Source organism: Balaenoptera physalus (assembly GCF_965194825.1).
Source record: "Balaenoptera physalus genome assembly, chromosome: 11".
Taxonomy (NCBI): domain Eukaryota; kingdom Metazoa; phylum Chordata; class Mammalia; order Artiodactyla; family Balaenopteridae; genus Balaenoptera; species Balaenoptera physalus.
Genome location: NC_138896.1, coordinates 83495738 through 83514835, shown reverse-complemented (window position 1 = coordinate 83514835; position 19098 = coordinate 83495738). Strand labels below are relative to the sequence as shown.

General features: G+C 38.0%; 1 protein-coding gene across 6 annotated transcripts in view; it reads right to left on the bottom strand.

Moving 5' to 3' along the window:
• Positions 1 to 19098, bottom strand: part of PTPRG (protein tyrosine phosphatase receptor type G) — a 725147-nt gene that overhangs the window by 7208 nt on the left and 698841 nt on the right. For all 6 annotated transcript variants that reach the window (XM_082412077.1, XM_082412078.1, XM_082412080.1 and 3 more), the window contains 5 exons: positions 17371 to 17464; positions 16389 to 16465; positions 15768 to 15896; positions 12133 to 12279; positions 11249 to 11391 (listed from right to left, as the gene is read on the bottom strand). In XM_082412077.1, the coding sequence (XP_082268203.1) occupies positions 11249 to 11391; positions 12133 to 12279; positions 15768 to 15896; positions 16389 to 16465; positions 17371 to 17464 (590 nt within the window). The remainder of the gene's footprint in view (positions 1 to 11248; positions 11392 to 12132; positions 12280 to 15767; positions 15897 to 16388; positions 16466 to 17370; positions 17465 to 19098) is intronic.

Here is a 19098-nt window from a genome sequence, read left to right as displayed (position 1 = left end):
TTAGCTTTCACCATGAATGTGACCTATAAAATCAGTTATCAGAGACCACATCCAGGAACCACAACATTGTCTACTTCCAGCTCATTCACAGGATCACTCCCCATGTACAAGCTCTCTTACCACATGGGAATCCAATATTCCATTCCCCACTTTCCATCCATCAGCCCCTAACGTTCCTCATTCCTACTGCCTAGCCTAATTTCATCCCCATTTACTTATTTAAACCTATATTTATTAAGACAAATGATTCCTAAGTCTATCTGACCTTTTACTGTATCTCATGATCAAGACACCAATCCCAGTGACTCAAAATTGTTCCCTATTCAGTGGGTGCTTCAGATGAAGCACATGATTAGAATATTGATCCTCTTCTAAATACAGAATCACAAAACCCAGTAACTTCCTAATACATCTGGCAATCCAACTATACCTTGATAACTAGTCTTCTATGCTCCATAAACATGTTCAGCCTTTTCTGAATCTTTTCCATCTCACACATACTCTTTCTTTCACTTTCCACATATGGGATTGACGCCTGCTACATTGACAGATTACCTGAGTTCACGGTTGTTGGGCTGCACGCCACAGGCCTGCAGGCCCTGTACTTGCCCAGCCTCAAGACCAAAGAAAGAGCCCGAGTCAGCAACAGAGACGCCGAAGGTTTAATGGATGGGGGAGCTTACATGTCTGAAGCAGGGTCCTGGAGCGACATCCCACTGTATGCGCAGACTGCAGCAGGCAGGACATGCAGGACATGGCAGCAGTCTTCGCTCCCTCTGTGCCAGCATTTTTTATTGAATTGTCTCATGTTTCCTCATTGATTTGAGCTGCCTTTTTAATAGTCTAAATTCTCATATATGCAGCCCTATTTCTGAACTCTCTATTTTGGCCCTTTAATCTGCTTGTCTGTTTTTTTATACTGTATTTCCCCACATTCGTTTAAATTCCCATAGGTTTTTAGTAAGTCTTGATACCTGATAAAGCAAGTTTGCACAATAGTCTTGGCTGCCTCTATATTTATTGTTTCACTTTTAGTGCTTCAAACATACATATTTTCATTTTTCACTTGTACACTCGTTTCCATATACCTCTACGCTTCTACTGCATCCCATCCTGTTTCATGTTGATTGATACTGGGCTGTCAAGGAACACAAAAAGTTTTGTTGGGACTTTGGTTAGGCTGCACTGAATATATAGATAGATCTGAGGAAATTAACATCTTTTTGAGTTTTTCTGTTCATGAACACGATGTCTTTTCTCCATTTATTCAGGGCTTTTATAGTTTTCAATTAGATTTTACAGTTTTCTACGTAGTCTTTTGCCAATTTCATTTTAGGGTAAATCCTAGGTAGTTTCTGTTACTCCAAAGAATGGCCTCTTTTTGCGACATTACTGTTTGGTTTCAGTTGATATATAGGAAAGTTATTGATTTTCACGTGGTGAACTTGTATCCAGCCATGCAGGACTCTTCTTAAGTTCTAATAATTTGTGGATTCTCTGGGAAGTTGGCTACATCTTTATCTGCTAGCAATGCCACTTGTCTCTTTCTTTTATACTTCTTACATCTTTTGCTTTTACTGTATTGGCTAGGATACAATAGTTTTGCATTCTAACACTGTGAAGAGGTGTCATATTGTGTTCTTTAATGGTAAAGCTTCTAATTTTTTAATATTAAATAAAAATATTTGCTATAGGCTTCTGAGAAGTAACATCAAGTTAAAGAGAATGCTTTTGACTTTTCGTTTGCTAAGAGTGTTTTCTTTTGGGGAAGGGGATTATGAATGGGTGTTATTTTATTGTATGTTTTTGAACATCTATTGATTTAAAAAAAATTCCTTTAATAATGTTCTGAATTCACTGAGAGCAATTTTTGGTACCATTTAAGCAGCTCTATATTCCTAGGATAAATCTTTTTCATGATGTATATAATTCTCTTACTATAACACACTGGGTTTTTGACAGTATTTTTTTTAGACCTTTGTACCCATATTCAAGTAAGTAACATTGGCTTATACTGTTCCATTCTGGTGCTAGCCTTGTTTGTCTTCTTAATCAAGGTTACATTAAATGTTCTCTCTGTGTGCTGTTGTTCAAACGTAGACTGGTCAAAACTTAGTGGGCCTTAATGGGTTGAAAACTCTATGTGCCAGGCTCTCTTATAAGTACTTTACATGTGTCAACTTAATTCTCAGAATAACCCAGTACTACAGGTACTATTAGTATCCCCATTTTGAGGTTGAAGAAACGAGGCACATCCAGGGGAAGTAACTGGCCAAGGTCTCATAGTTCGGGAGACTAGAGCTTACATTTGAGCTGATACATGTCAATGGCTCAGAACAGAGACTGACTGGTACATTGTGTTCACTAAATATCATTTACTTTGATTAGGTAGGCTTAAAAATTTATTGGTATAGAGTTATAAATAGTTTTAAATGTTTATTTCATTTCCTTTAAAATACTTCTATTGTTTTTAACCTTTTATTAAAGAAAATATCAAATGTATACGAGGCATAGTAACCCTCACTGCACCATCACTAAACTGAAACAATCATCAGCTCATAGCTGGTGTTGTTTCATGTCAATTTCCTCCCCATGTATTTTGAAGCAAACCCCAGGTATTTTATTCATTAATAATTTAGCATAAAACTCTAAAAGATAAGGTATTATCACATCTATGTAAATTAACAATTTTTAAAACATTTGAGAACTACAGATAAATGGTGAATTTTTTTTCTTCCCAATGATAAATTACGCCGCCTTTTTTTCACCAATTTCCAAAGTTGTGTCTTTTGTTAGTAAAATTTAAGCAATGAAGTCTGTCTCCTCCTTGCCCCCATTTCATTACTGTTTGCTTTTCTTTTAATTCCTTGTACTTTTTGTGGAATTATTTGGTTCTTTTTCTGGCTTCTCGAGTTGAAAGCTTAGTTTATTTTAAAATTTTTCTCCAATATATGAGGCTTAGGCTATACATTTTTTCTCTGAGTATATATCCTATCAGGTTTTGAAATGCAGTGCCTTCATTATCATTTAGTTTTAGGAGTCCGTAATTTCTATTTTCATTACCTCTTTAAACCATCAATTATCTCTAATTCTAGCCATAAGGACTTCAGTGTCTGGGTATAAGAATTTGGGGTCTCATTTCATTGTTCGTTTCTAATTTAATGCATCTAATCAATGAACGTGGCCTTGTATGATATCAGTTTTTTGGAATATATTAAAATTCCATTTATGGTCAGTAATTATGAATAAACTATTTGTGTTTGAAGAGACTATATGGTCTCTCCATAAGTCTCTCTTGGGTACATACTCTTAATATGTATTTATTTATGTATTTAATTTTAGAAATGTTTATTTCTAAATTCTATTTATTTTATTGAAGTTTAGTTGATTCACAGTGTTGTGCCAGTCTCTGCTGTACAGCAAAGTGACTCAGTTATACACATATATAAATACATTTTTAAAAAAATATTCTTTTCCATTATGACTTATCCCAGGAGACTGGATATAGTTCCCTGTGCTATACAGTAGGAACTTGTTGTGTATCCATTCTGTATACAATTGTTTGCATGTACCATCCCCAAACTCCCAGTCCATCCCTCTCCTTCCCCCTCTTCCCCTTGGCAACCACAAGTCCGATCTCTGTGTCTGTGAGTCTGTTTCTGTTTTGTAGATAGGTGCATTTGTGCCATATCTTAGATTCCACATAAGTGATTATCATATGGTATTTGTCTTTCTCTATCTGACTGACTTAGTATGATAATCTCTAGGTCTATCCATGTTACTGCAAATGTCATTATTTCATTCTTTCTTATAGCTGAGTAATATTCCATTGTATATATGTACCACATCTTCTTTATCCCATTCATCTGTCGATGGGGTACATACTTTTATATGTCACTATTAGATCAGCCTTGTTAATTATGGTATTCAGATCTTCTCTCTGAATGTTATTGTTCATTGTATCCTGATAATTCATTTTAAGAACTCATCCCTTTATTCAGTTCTTAGAGAATCTCAGCCATTATTTTTTTTTCAGCTATTAATTTCTTCCTCTTTCATCTTTTTTCTCTCTCCATGGGTCACACCCTTAGACCGATGTTAGAACTTCTGTATCTGGCTTCCATATCCGAGTCTGACTGCGGTTTTGTCCATTGTACTACTAGCCCATCTCTCATATTTTCCATTTCTTAGCCTCTAATTTGTTCCTGTTTCTTAATACGTTTTTAATTCGTCTCATATGGTCTTCCTTTAGATCTCTGAGCATATTATTTCGAAATCCAATTATGATTGCTCTATTACCTCTGATTCACTGTATTTTTTTGTTCTTGTTCATCATGTTGTCTTTCTTCAGATTCTAAACTGAACCGGGTTTACCTTCTCATTTTAGCAGAGCTAGGAATTCCCCACCCCGCCCCCAATCATTTGTATGGATTTTTTTTCAATAGGGGAAGAACTGAACCCTTTAATCTTTGCTAAATCTGCTCTAGTGAAACTGTTAGGATTTTTTTTTTTCCCCCGCTTCAAGCTAACCATAGCCATACAGATAGGAAAGTCAGGTATTATGTATTTTACTATGCACTGTGCACTCCATGTGGGATTGCTCTGGCCTTTGCTTGGGTTGCCTTTCCTGTGTTTAGCCATTCTTAAATAAGTACCTAAATAAAAGGAAGCACCTACAAAATAAGACTTTAAACAGGACTAGAAACTAGGTCAAATCAATCAAATGCATATATACTTTAAAGTATCAGTCTTTAAAGACTGAAAAAATAAAGGCCATTCTCTTTCAGAAGTTTAGGAATTAAGTAGGATTAAAGGATGTTTGTCAAGTTTCATGCATTTGCACTTCAAATTACAGGGACTTGGTGAAAAAGTGATACAGGTAATTTACAACTTAGCTAAAACAAGAATACTGTATAAATTCACTGGTTTTGGTAGTTTGTTTGCCACTTTCTCAAAGGGCCCCACTGAGAGCAATACTTCCTTAACTAGCGCTGTGCTGTTTATTTTCGTCTTCCCCTGTCTGTGCCTCGAAGAAATGAAAGTACTTTAAGTTCCCGACATTCAGTAATGTTTTCAGGTGGCTCTGTCTATATTCATTTTAAGACACGTTGGGGTTCCTTGTATCAACAGTGTGTATAATACTTATGGCCATTTAATTACACTTTTTACTACTTCATATAATTACAATTATTGTTGTTTTGCTTTTACGATGTTGTTTTAAAAATCATAACTAACAATGCAATGCAGAGGTATAACCCAGTCACTGTGAAGGAAGTGAAGCTTCCCTTCAAAATCATTACGGCAGGAAGGAAAACAGAGCTAAAGCTTCAGTATCCATTAATCCTGGGGAATAATGGAAGCACAAAACCACACGACTTTAAGAAATTAAAACTTTGGAAGTGAAGGAGACAGTACAGAAAGCAAAACGCAGTCCGAAGACAGAAAGGACAGGAGTGCTTACTGTGAAAACCAGTGGGAGGCAGTGTTAACCAGTGGGATTAGACAGATCTGGATTTAACTATAGCCAGTGCCAGCTTCCTGGCTCGCCCCTGTGCTGCTGTGCTGGGCCTTGGGCTCAGATGGGTGCCCTGCTTAGGAGGGTCCTGCGTAAACTACACTTCTTAGTTTAATGCTCTGGTGTTGCCATCTGGAAAAAAATGTTTTTAATTTTTATTTTATGTTGCAGTATAGTTAATTTACAGTGTTGTGTTAGTTTCAGGGGTACCGTAAAGTGATTCAGTTATACATATATATGTATCTGTTCTTTTCCAAATTCTTTTCCCATTTAGGTTCTTACAGAATACTGAGTATAGTTCCCTGTGCTATACAGTAGGTCCTTGTTGGTTATCTATTTTATATATAGTAATGCGTATATTTTAATTCCAATTTATCCCTCCCCCCCACCTTTACCCTTTGGTAACTATAAGTTTGTTTTCAAAGTCTGAGTCTGTTTCTGTTTTGTAAATAAGTTCATTTGTATCTTTTTTTTAGATTCTGCATAGAAGCGATATCATCTGATATTTGTCTTTCTCTCTCTGACTTAGTTCGCTTAGTATGGTAATCTCCAGGTCCATCCACGTTGCTGCAATTGGCATTATTTCCTTCTTTTTAGTGGCTGAGTATATTCCATTGTATATATGTACCAAATCTTCTTGATCCATTCATCTGTTGATGGACGTTTAGGTTGCTTCCATGTCGTGGCTATTGTAAACAGTGCTGCAGTGAACACTGGGGTGCGTGTTTCCGTTCAAACCATGGTTTTCTCTGGATGCCCAGGAGTGGGATTGCTGGATCATATGGTAGCTCTATTTTTAGTTTCTTAAGGAACCTCCATACTGTTCTCCATAATGGTTGTACCAATTTACATTCCCACCAACAGTGTAGAGGGTTCCCTTTTCTCCACTCCCTCTCCAGCACTTATTGTCTGTAGACTTTTTGATGATGGCCATTCTGACCGGTGTGAGATGATACCTCATTGTAGTTTTGATTTGCATTTCTCTAATGATTAGTGATGTTGAGCATCCTTTCATGTGTTTGTTGGCAATCTGTATATCTTCTTTGGAGAAATGTCTATTTGGGTCTTCTGCCCGTTTTTGGATTGGGTTGTTTGTTTTTTTGATATTGAGCTGCATGAGCTGCTTGTACATTTTGGAGATTAATGCCTTGTCGGTTGCTTCATTTGCAAATATTTTCTCCCATTCTGAGGGTAGTCTTTTCATTTTGCTTATGGTTTCCTTTGCTGTGCAAAAGCTTTTAAATTTCATTAGGTCCCATTTGTTTATTTTTGTTTTTATTTCCATTACTCTAGGAGGTGGATCAAAAAAGATCCTGCTGTGATTTATGTCAGAGAGTGTTTTGCCTATGTTTTCCTTTAAGAGATTTATAGTATCCAGCCTTACATTTAGGTCTTTAATCCATTTTGAGTTTATTTTTGTGTATGGTGTTAGGGAGTGTTCTAATTTCATTCTTTTACATGTAGCTGTCCAGTTTTCCCAGCACCACTTATTGAAAAGACTGTCTTTTCTCCATTGTATATCTTTGCCTCCTTTGTCATAGATTAGTTGACCATAGGTGCGTGGGTTTATCTCTGGGCTTTCTATCCTGTTCCATTGATCTATATTTCTGTTTCTGTGCCAGTACCATATTGTCTTGATTACTGTAGCTTTGTAGTACAGTCTGAAGTCAGGGACCCTGATTCCTCCAGCTCCGTTTTTCTTTCTTAAGATTGCTTTGGCTATTTGGGGTCTTCTGTGTCTCCATACAAGTTTTAAGATTATTTGTTCTAGTTCTGTGAAAAATGCCAGTGGTAGTTTGATAGGGATTGCACTGAATTTGTAGATTGCTTTGGGTAGTATAGTCATTTTCACAATATTGATTCTTCCAATCCAAGAACACGGTATATCTCTCCATCTGTTTGTGTCATCTTTGATTTCTTTCATCAGTGTCTTGTAGTTTTCTGTACAGGTCTTTTACCTCCTTAGGTAGGTTTATTCCTAGGTATTTTATTCTTTTTGATGTGCTGGTAAATAGGATTGTTTCTTTAATTGGAAAATCTTTATTGTTAATAATTTTTGAGCAAGGGTTCCTACATTTTCATTTTGCCTTGGACCCCACATACATTATGTAGCTGGGACTGGCTCTGACACTTAGTAACTGGATATGTGTGTACACAGGGCCTAATACCTACATACGCAGCCCCCATTTCCTCATGCATGAAGCGGGGATCCTAAAGTTACCCCCCCAGTGGGGTGATTTTGAGGATTAAATGAAGGACTCGATTAGTTGTGATTTGAAGGTGTCTTTGCAGCAGTTGGTACAGAACGCAGTCCAAATATTTCAGCATTTCCTCTGGACTGTCTCAGGACAAAATTAAAATTAACATTTATTGAAGACCCCCAAAGAGCTTTTGCTTATTTGGGCTTTATCTGTCAATAATAACTGTATCAGATGTTAGAACTGAGAAAGTGTTAAAACACAAAACCATGCAAGCACGCATTCCATTAGCTGTCAGAGTGGGGATGTCCTCCTGGGTCACGTAGCTCTGGAAAACTCCACTGTACACTCAAGACAATACGAGTGAACAAGGCAACTGGTATCTCTGTATTATGAAAACAGTTGTGTCCTCTTGGATCTCTTGGAAGGGCCTTGGAGACCTCCTTCCCAACCAGGGACCCTCGGATCCCACTCTGAAAACTGTTAAATGAAATTAGCCCACGATGGCCTCCAACAGGGTGATAGATATAGCTCCACAGTGAATCCACATAAGTATTTGCACAGAAAACTAGCCTTCATTCTGCAAGTGAAGGTCTAATCTACTAGTGTCTCATAAAACTGTGTAAGAACCATGCTGTGTTTTGAATTTATCTTGTAGGCTCTGTGTTTAAAATTTGACAGTAGTGATACAGATCAGCCTCTGGATAGAATTGTCCTGAGCAGACAAATATAGGATGCCATGAATAAAGCAGTTTGCCTTTAAGCTGTGCCTGTGCTCAAACAGAATGAGTTTACTCTTTGTTGAGGAAGTTTACCTTTAGATCATTTTACCTAGAAACTTCATCCACCTGGCACACAGCTGTGAAGACCAGATCGACATCACAGAGTTTGTGCACTAAAAGTTCAACTCAACTCTTTGACTTTCAGTGGAAGCACTCAGGCCTTCTTTCCGAGCCTGCCCGCTGCTATCTTTGACAGAACTTAAACTTTGTGTCGATAAATTGGTTTTATAGTTCACAGATGAATGTAAGCAGGAAAAATACCAATAACCAAAACAAAAAGCAAGGCTGTCTGGGGCAAGTTCATATACAGGCACATATCCTGAATAATGGGTAAGTCATCCTAACTTGAAAGCACGGTACCAATTCATACCAATATTTATCCACCACCCACTGTGTGTCACTCTATGGAGAATGGGATGAATAAGTTAGCACTGCTGGTCACAGCAATGTGGGTTGACAGTCATGTGAACAAGTAGTTACAATATGATATGATAAACAGGAATGGCCTTGGTAAAGATGCGATGTGTGTGGATGATCCCCTCTGGTTTGAGTTAGAAACAGTTCAAAGAGAGTGACTTTTGAAGTGTGTGTTGAATAAAAGGGCACTTAGAATAGTATTTGCAGGGCTAAGGTGGGCTGCAGGAAGTAAGTCAGTGGAGGACTGGGATGATAGCTGAAGAAGTAAAGCTTCAACCAGCTTGAATTTGGGAAGTGTACTGAGTAGGCATCAACAAGACTTGGTGGCCAATGATAATTGGAGGTGAGGGGGCACAGAAAAGGACTCTGATATGTTTCTGGTTTGTACAACTAAGTGGATGGGAGCAGGCTGGGAAGGTAAGTTTGGGTTTATATATGCTAGATTTGAGGTGTTTGTTTGTAGGCCATCAGGAAGGAATATTTAGAGGTTCAAAAAGTAGGTAAGATGGAAACTGAAAGGTAACTGGCATTCAGTGTTGTACTAGAGCTAACAACTATTAAAAAACTTCAAATGTGCTTGAGTAATGTACAAAAATAATTTTAATGGAATCACTTATCTCTTAAAGATGGTGGATAAATGAACGAATGCATGTCTTTAGGTGGCTTTTAATCCAGCTCACCTATATGATATGTGAAGAGACACTAGTGTAGGATGAATTTGTTCTTTTCTTGCTTAGGCCTAAGAACAAGCTACATTTGATTAATTCCAGAGGTGACACAGTCAGCATGTAGCATAAAATAAAAATCACTCAATAAGACAATATACCCCAAAGCTGAATATAGATAAATGAATCAAACAGTTCTGTTTAAATTGTTTAACTAGTTGTTGTTGGTTTTTTTTTTTTTTTCCTTCTTTCCGTCTTCTCTTACCATGAAATATAACATTAGCTGCATTACTGACTTCACGACAGATCCTTGGAGTACTATCAGAACAGCAAAATCCGTCACGGAGCTGGGCAGCAACATTAGAATTTAGTCTGAATTGATAAAAGCTAGTAAAATCCAGAAGGTATATGAAAAGCTGACCCAGATTAGCGGGGGAAAAAACTCTAGAAGCAGCCCTAACTTTGTGCTATAACTGCATATCCTAAAGTTTCGTAGACTCGTAGTAACTACCCAGTTATTCTGAGGTTGACTGTGTTATTTAAACACTACTGCTGGTTGTCACATTTCCAGGGATCTTACTTAGGCTACTTAACTAATCCCAATTCTTCTAATTAAGAGGTCAACATTTTGAAATAGTCACTATTTAAAAAAGACCATCAAACTCTTTGGAAGGAGCCAAACATATGGCTTGCTTCAAATAGGAGAGTACCATGGATTTGAGGTGAAGGTGCTGACCTCAGCCGAAAGTCTTTGTTCACTTCCTGTGACAGCATTAGTTCAAGGATAAGTAAGACTTAATGAGCTTTTACTTCAAAATTTACTAATATCTATTCTAGCAGAGTAGATGGTAATTTAATGAACATAATGGATGCCCTGACACGTTGCTGACCAAGGGAGATAACTAACTACCTTAGAACTAGAGACGAGGACGTCTAATTGGTGCCATTGGCTAAAGGTTTGTGAGATTCACAACAGTCTGCAACTAATTTGCAGGTCGAGTCCATCTATGAAGTTTGACTCCAGGTATTCGTATACCATGAGGTATATCTATGACCCCCTTCCTTCTCATTAAAGGGAAAGTGGGCTGGGTTTGAACTCTATTCGGACACTTACAAGCTCAGAGCCAGGAGCAAGTTATTTGTGCTCTTTGCAATTCATATGCTTTACCTTTAAACTCCCAGAGACAGTACTGTAAACTTCAAAACACACTGTAAACTATAAACATTATCATTAATAATAGTACCTTTTTCATTACTAATCAGCTAAAGTATATTTTAAAAGGTTTCTTCCCTAATAAGTGTTTGCTGGAAATCAGTGTAAGGATTTAAAAACAACTAATTAATATAAAGTATTACATTTAAATTAATAGAAATGTAGACATGTTGTAAGTTGTTGTTTAATTTGCCTTATTGAAACAGAAAACCTCAGAAAGCATGCAGATGTATTTTGGTAGGCTAAGATACAGTACTTTCACCTTTCTAGAACCTACACTCGGAGAGCCTGAAGCCTTTGACAAATTAAAACCCAAAGAGAACCCCAGCACCTTGCACATGGACACATTAGAAATAAGCTGGACTTGTCACACGCTGAGAGAGGGGGTACGTGTTTAAAATCTGTCTTTCCTCCCCTACTATCGCAATGCAACAAGATAATTAAAAACAGGTGCATACTCATCATGAACGATGGTGGGGCCGTCCCTTGTTAAGGCCTCTTCCTTGATGACGTTGATAAGTTCAAAAGTACTGCTTATGGGGGCATCCGGGTTAGGCCACTTGGGACACTGGAAGTGCCGAACTTCTAGGACATAGTCATCCTACAACCAATACAACAGGAGTCACGGCCCATCCTTCATTTCATCCTGTCTATAATCTAATGACTCGTACTTGCCCCTGAGGAAGTGTATACTATAGATGACTGAGGAATGCCAGGTTAACCAAACTGCTGTAAGGAGAAAAATACTAGGGAGGTCTGCTTGACATGAACAAATGAGGTTATGATAGTGAAATAGAATCCTGTTCAGGGAAATATTTTAAGGGACAACAAATTATAAGAGGCTTTATATCCTACTCTATCTATCTTATCTATAAAAATAAAGAAAAAAAACCCAGGAAGGGGTGAGGACATCATTATTTAAATAAGACAGCTCCCCTCTTACCAACCCCATAGGAAGGTAGTTAATTATGCATCAAAATGTTGTTTACTAACAAAAAAAAAAGTCTTAATATTATCATCTCTGCAACATATTGCAAGGCTTACATTTCTGATGGCAAAGAAAATACTGAGCTCTAGTATATTGTTTTTATAATTAGGTCAACAGGCCTATTTGTATGCATGCTCAATCAGAGGAACTGCTACATGTCATCTTTCCAGCTTGAAAAAGCAAATATTTGAAGGAAGCAAAAAAGGAAGTGAACATACTTAAGTCATACTCAAATGCCTGCTTGGGCCCGTCTTAAGGGCGGTAAATTACTTCATTATTACTTGGAAGGGTGATCCAGGGCCCAGGTGTGGCGCCTAGGTGTGGCTGTTACTGAGGAACTGAGGTTGAGGTTACCTGTGTAGCTTCAAGGATAAAGTCATGGATGATAATTTGTTCTTCATTAGAGAGGCACAGTCTGTCTTTGCTGATAAGGGTGACGGTAAAGGCCTCACAGTTCATGGATTCTTCTCGACTTGGCCAGTATACAAACTCATCTTCAGCCTATGGGGACCAAAAAAAAAAGAAGGACAAAAATTCCTCTGCAGTGCTGTCAACCATTTGTTTTTGAATTTTCTTACCAAACGATTTCTTTCTTTGCCATTTGCCATACCTCTCAAATCATTTTTTAAATTGGGTTCATAGAATTATTAGCCCGATTAGATTAGCCCTATCTAATCATGCTGAGTTCAGTGGTGGTTGTATTCTATTGTAAAATACGCTTAATAACTATTTCCTAGCACCTCTCACCTATGTCATTCCGACAACCAAAAAACCTCCCTCTGTAGGGGATGTATTACCCCTAGCTGAGAAATGCTCTGTAATATAATTGTCAGAGTAAAAAAGGAGACAGGATCTAGGTCAAGTAATTTTAACTTATTATTTCACAATGGCTTATGCAACTAAGATGTGCTAATTGTTGTTCTGTGGATTATGTTAACAGTTCTACAGTTGATAAGCATTTTGCAAAGGACTTTCGTAAACATCATCTTATTTAATTTTCATAATATGCTAGTGAGCTATTTTTATCTTCTGGCTTTGTAGATGAAAACACCAAGGCTCAGACAGACAGGCCCATAAATAAGCATATTGGCTCTAAGTATAAGGTGCTTTGTAAAAGGAAAGTTAGTCTGTCAATGTTCGATTTCAAGTCTTTCAGCCTCGAATCAGGTAAGCTTTAAACGTTCATCTATTATTTTTAAGATTTAAGCAATAACAATTTACTGAATAGCACAGGGAACTATATTCAGTGTCTTGCAATAACCTATAATGGAAAATAATCAGAAAATATAACTGGATCACTTAGTTGTACACCTGAAACTAATACAGTATTCAGGCTTGATACTTGAATTCTATCCCTGAAAACTATGGAGGCCTAAGAAAAAGAGAACCGTTGCCTAGGCTGGAGACTCTGTGAGAAATGCAATGATTATGATGAGCCCCGCCCCCTCCTTTTTCTAATCAGTTCAAATGGCAAATTACAGTTTGCCTGTAATATATACATTTCTATGGGCATTTTCCTGAAAATGCTTAGACAGTACTAGTGAAGTCAGAAATAATTCTGAATAATGTTGAAAACAAAGGTTTTGTTTAATCTTACATTGTTGCATTAGAAATGAGCCAACAGTCCAATAAGACTTATCACCCTTTCAAGTTTCAATATAGCTTATTGCCAAGTACATTTTTATTTTTAAAGCTCAGCATAAGGGGAAACAGATTAGCAACGGGGTTTAGTCTATACAAAAGAAGCCTGTAACTGTCTTGGGTTTTAATACATTTTGCCCAAGGAAGTGGAATTAGGGCCCTTTGAACAGATATTAAAGACATAATGACGAACAAGGCCTCTAAATTTAACCAAATACATAGATTAAGTATAGGATTGGATGTGATGCTGAATAAAGTAATCTATCTAAGGCTTAATTTCCATATCTGAAAAGTGGGAATAATAAAACTATATACCTCAAAGAGCTATTATGATGATAACATGAACTGGAAATTATCTAATTTGCCTAAAGACTGCCAAAGGGATTTTAGTAATGGTGGAGGAACGGCAGAAAAACCTTCTGAACACAGACAGTAAACTAGGGAATAACTGATCCTCTTGACAGACTATGACAAAGAAATGCTACTTCTTAATTCAGTGGGAGCTCTGATCTCATGGTTATTTTGCTTACAGATAGGGCAGAGACGCCTGAGCAGCAGTGACTTTTGGGCTATTCACAGAATGATGGTCTTTGTAACGTTACAGTAGTGATAAATAACAAAGCAAACAAAAAATGCAGAGACAGTATCTTTCGAAAAAAACTACACACTACTGAATCTGACTTCCGACCCCAGAGCTATGAGTGCAGACGTGCATGATTGCAGCATAGCCTCCTTGGGCCTGAGAGGGACACCGAGACGACAGGGCTGGTGGCCCTGTTTCATCGCTGTCCACAGAACACGTATTGACTCACTCAGTCAGTCTCCCCCTCTCCTCCCCATACAAATGAGCTCTTGGGTATAGTGACTGTCCTCTGTTAAGTGAGGGTAACAAAACACTGACTCATCCAACAAATGCACGTTTTAACAACCCTAAGTGCCTCCAATTTCCATATGCCGAACAGAGTAGACCCCTATTGCCAGCTAATTTGAAAATTTACACTCCAGTTTTTAGCTTAAGATTCTCAACTTTGTTGCCATTCTATCACACAGAAGCAGTCTTGGTATTCCGAAGCTGGAGCAGAAAGCGACAAAGTGAAGTTCCTACTGACTGGGCACACAGTCAAATGCATGTCATCAAGACTAGGGGTTCACTCACATGCTGTTCTTTCTTGATTAAAAAACTCACTACTCTGACACTCACGGAGGCAGATCGTTTTTGTTTTTGTTTTTACTTTGTGCGCTTACAAGTCCTCATAGTAACTTCCGAAGATGCAACTATTTCGAAACTTAAGAATGCAATGAGAGCTCAGCAGAAATAGTTACACTTATTTTCATAAGCGTGCTCACCCTTCTCCTCTAGGGTCTAGAGACCTCAATAGGGAAGGAGTAAAGGGAGAAGAAAGAGGTAGTAGCTTAGTCAAGGTCTTAAAAACCACCATCAAGTCCGAACAAAGAAGCCTTTCCTAATCTCCCTCCCTGTAATAGATCGGGCTTGCCTATGGACTGGGGGAAAATTAACGATACATTATTAGTACTTTTGATACCGTTTTTTTTGCTAGGAAACATTTCTATGATGTGGCGGCGTTGGACATATACAATAGCAAAATGAGACAGGTGACTCAAGTTCCAATCCTGGCTCCCATGATTCTTGCCCTTGGGCAAGTTACTTCCCTCAGTTTTCTCAGCTACTAAAGGAGATGCTGAGAGTACCTGTGTCATCGAGTTGCAGAAAGGATTAAAGGAGTTAATACACGTAAAAATATAATCAATAAATGTTAACTACTGTTATTGTTCATTTATTTTTCAACAGTGACATACAGCAACTAAGAGGTCGGCTTAAGGTCATGCATTAGTGAGGTTAGAAAAAGGACCTTCTTCAAAACCTTCTGGCCTTCCCTTGTAGCTCAGTGGTTAAGAATCCGCCTGCCAATGCAGGGGACATGGGTTCGAGCCCTGCTCCGGGAAGATCCCACATGCCACGGAGCAACTAAGCCCGCGCGCCTAGAGCCCGTGCTTCGCGACGAGAAGCCACCGCAGTGAGAAGCCCGCACGCAGCAACAAAGACCCAACACAGCCAAAATAAATAAATAAAAACCTTCTCCCACACTGCCATGTACGGTACAACTGAGGAGTGATTGATATATCACCAGCATTAGGGATCAGTGCTGATCCTACTGGAACTGATAGGGTCAGGAATGGTGAGACTAGGAAAGGCACCTGTGCAGACATACATGATGAGAAGTCTGAATTCCCTCCCTAGCATGTACAGACACTGTAGCCCTGTGACAAGGTAATTTATGCTGTGGCCTCCCGGGCTCATTAATATATAGCAGATGTGCTTTACTTACCAAGCTCTGGTTGTCTGGCAGCATGACAATGATCTGTGCGTTATGATCCCAAATCATTCGCCAGAAATCTTTCGTAGTATGTGGCAGAGGATGCTGGGTTATGATAAATTCATTGCTCCTGTAATAGCCCTTCAGTTAGGAAGACGAAAAACCAGTGATTATGAGTGTTTAACTCTGCAGCAGTAAAATATATTCATGAAATAAGACCAGCACTGTTTTGACCTCACGAAAATAATCAAAAGAGGCATTCAGTGCATTTGGCTAATTTTTAGATGTACTTCTCCTAACACGTATAGACAGTTTTCTCTCCACATCCGATGCACTTCTAGTTCCCCCTGCTGTTTTTACTTGACAGCAATTTCAACATTTATTCCAAGACTAGATGGGTGAAATTCACGAAAAGAGTAATTCCTTAACAAGCATTTTTGTTAACTTCAGCAATTTTTGTGTCCTCACCGATTAGGTATCCTTGGTTCGAGGTTTCCAGATACAGAAATCTCTATAATTTTGATATTACACATCAAGAAATTACTTGAAAAATGAAAGTCACATAGGTGGTATCTGCTGTTTAGCACCTTTCAGTTTAATTGACTTTATTTATAATTAATTGTTGACTCTTACCATGATATAAGAAGCATTAATGTAGTCTGTTCCTTTCATTCCAGGCAACGGTGCAAGGCCCACTCGAGCACGCTCAGCTATGACATGGAAAAAAACGAAAACACCACATTTGCCTCATTACCTCTCACCACCAACAGCACTTTCTGCGAGTTACTTGGTGAGTAACAGAGCTCTTTGGCTCCCCTTTCTTTTTAAGACTTACCTATATTTTTAAACAAGCTAGAGCATTATCAGCTAAGGAAGAATGTAAAATGAAATTCTGCTGCATGTGCCCAGCAGGACCCAGACGTTATAGGAATAACACTTGACTGTGGGAGAGGCTTTCCCAGCAGATCACTAAGAGGATACTCTGTATGGAGACGACACAGGGTTTCAGGTCACTCTTGACCCTGGTTTGATATTCCTACAATTATACCAACGTATTGTATTTTGCTCTTTTGCCATCCCCTTACTCCCTATCTTTTTTTTCGGGAAGGGCTTAGAAAATATTGGCCTCTTTCAGTAGAGAGAATCTCTCCACTGATCACCCATGCCTGTGTCTACAGTGTGTACTACACACAGTATCCACTGCTGTGTCCCAAGTTATTTATGCAGTGGTCACCACCTACCAACAGTGCCTTAGTCTCAATAGCCAGAATAATTCAGTAATGTAGTTCCAGCTGTGCAGATTAATCCAGGACTCTCTGTTTTAAGAGAGCATTAATGCCACAGTGATAATGACTTGACTTTTTTTTTTAAAGGTAAGACATGGTAGAAATAATCTAACTCTTGAATTTCGAGGAGAACTGAAGCTAGCTTTCATGTCACATAGACGCAGCAACTTGCTGGTGCCGACACCCACCCCTCCCGTTTTGATCAAACTGCTTCAGTTGTCCTCAGCATAACTTTTCCCCTTGGTAGTGGCTGCCTCTTTACCTAACAGACACGCAAAATCCAAAGAAAAAACGAACACAGGCAAGTCGAACTGATTTTAAGATCTTACAGGGCACGACTGAAGAGTTTCTGTTCTTTTCTTTGTTACACTCTTTCTGAGCACTGAAGCATTCCACGTATTTTGCATTACATTGTGTGACCAGCTGAAAGAAAAGCAACATTTTAGCCTTCATTCAAAGGATTATAATTGTGCCTGTGTTAACTAACTTACTGTGGTAATCATTTCTCAGTATATACATAACTATCAAATCATTACGTTGTAGACCCTAAACTTAGAATTCTTTGACCTACATGCAGCGTTGTCTATCTCAGTCAAGCGGGGAAAGACAACAAAACAAAAACAAAGGTATAATTGATAGCATCTGTTTGATGATCTGGCACAAATAACTATAATCAGATTACTCATGAATTTTAAACATTTTTGTATCCCAAAGGACACTTTTTTGTGTTTCAAGAGTGGTAGTTTTTTCAGTTGTCTTAGTTGTTTGCATGCTTGTTTTATTTACTATTAGGCCTTAGGTTTCTTGATGACAGGCACTATGTAAGCAGCATTTGTTGAATTAACGTGGGTTTCTCTGTTGATGATGTCACTGATTCCTCACAGCCACATGAGACGGAGATGGCGCTATACTAGCAAAGACGGCTTCGTGGTAATAAGAGCTAATCCTGTTTCTTGAAGGTAAAGAATTTACTAAGTTCTCAGTAAATGTCTGTCTGTTAAACTGAACTGACATTGTTCTAAGGCTGTTATAAATAATTAGCCCAGTAGTTTGGTTATTCTTCCTGTGTATATAGCTTGGTTGAATCATTCTGTCAATCTTTTTTTGGGGGGGTGGGGAGGGGTCCATCCTAACAGAGTATATGGGAATGGTCTCCTTCTCTACGTGGAGATGGATGTAGTTTAAGTTTCTATTTGTTTTTTATTTCTATTTAAGTTCTAACATGGTTAATGCCTGTAAAGGAACAAATGACCTGGTTTCCTTTGATGAATTTTTAAAACAGTGTATAAACAAATGTTGCAGAAACAGAAAAGGCAGAATTTAATTAAGAATTATTGGTACTTAATTTTTTTAAGAATTCATTTTAAACATTCAAAATGAGACACTATGTCCTCACTATTGATTACCTCAAATGGTTTGCAGAGTAGTAAGGATGTTACAAAAGGAGACCTAGAAATTTAAAATTGTTATAACTAACTGAACTTGGTGAAATTGATGTATTTTTCATTTCATAGCACTTGTTATCATTTGCTTGACAGTCTCATTTCTTCAGCTGAGACTCGAAGGTTTCAGTGTCTATGGAAAGTTTTACCGTGAAAACTAAAACTGCAGAGATTCATCTCATTCTTTCCATCTTGACACAAAATGAGAAATTACATATAGAACAATGTGCAAAAAAGCCTGGTTTTTTAAAGTCTAATGAGAGACTACGAAATAGGAAAGCACTTAGTACTTTGAGATGACTGAGCTTTCTGATCTTACTTAAATAGTTCTTATAGTCTCTTTTTTCACTTTTATGTCACTCAATTCCATATAAACCTTCACTGTCTTTACACCCCATGCCCCTATCAAATAAAAAGAATAACCATTTAGGAAAAGTTAACTAAAGTTTCTTTAGTATTCCATAGTAACTAGATCTTTCCTAGTTTCTAAATTATCTGCTCGGATAGTCATTCAAAGAGCTTTGCTTTTAAGATAACGCCAACAAATAGCCGTTCTTCATCAGGGTAAGAGAGCTTCGTTCAGAAAAAAATACAGAGGACATTTTTTGGACTGGA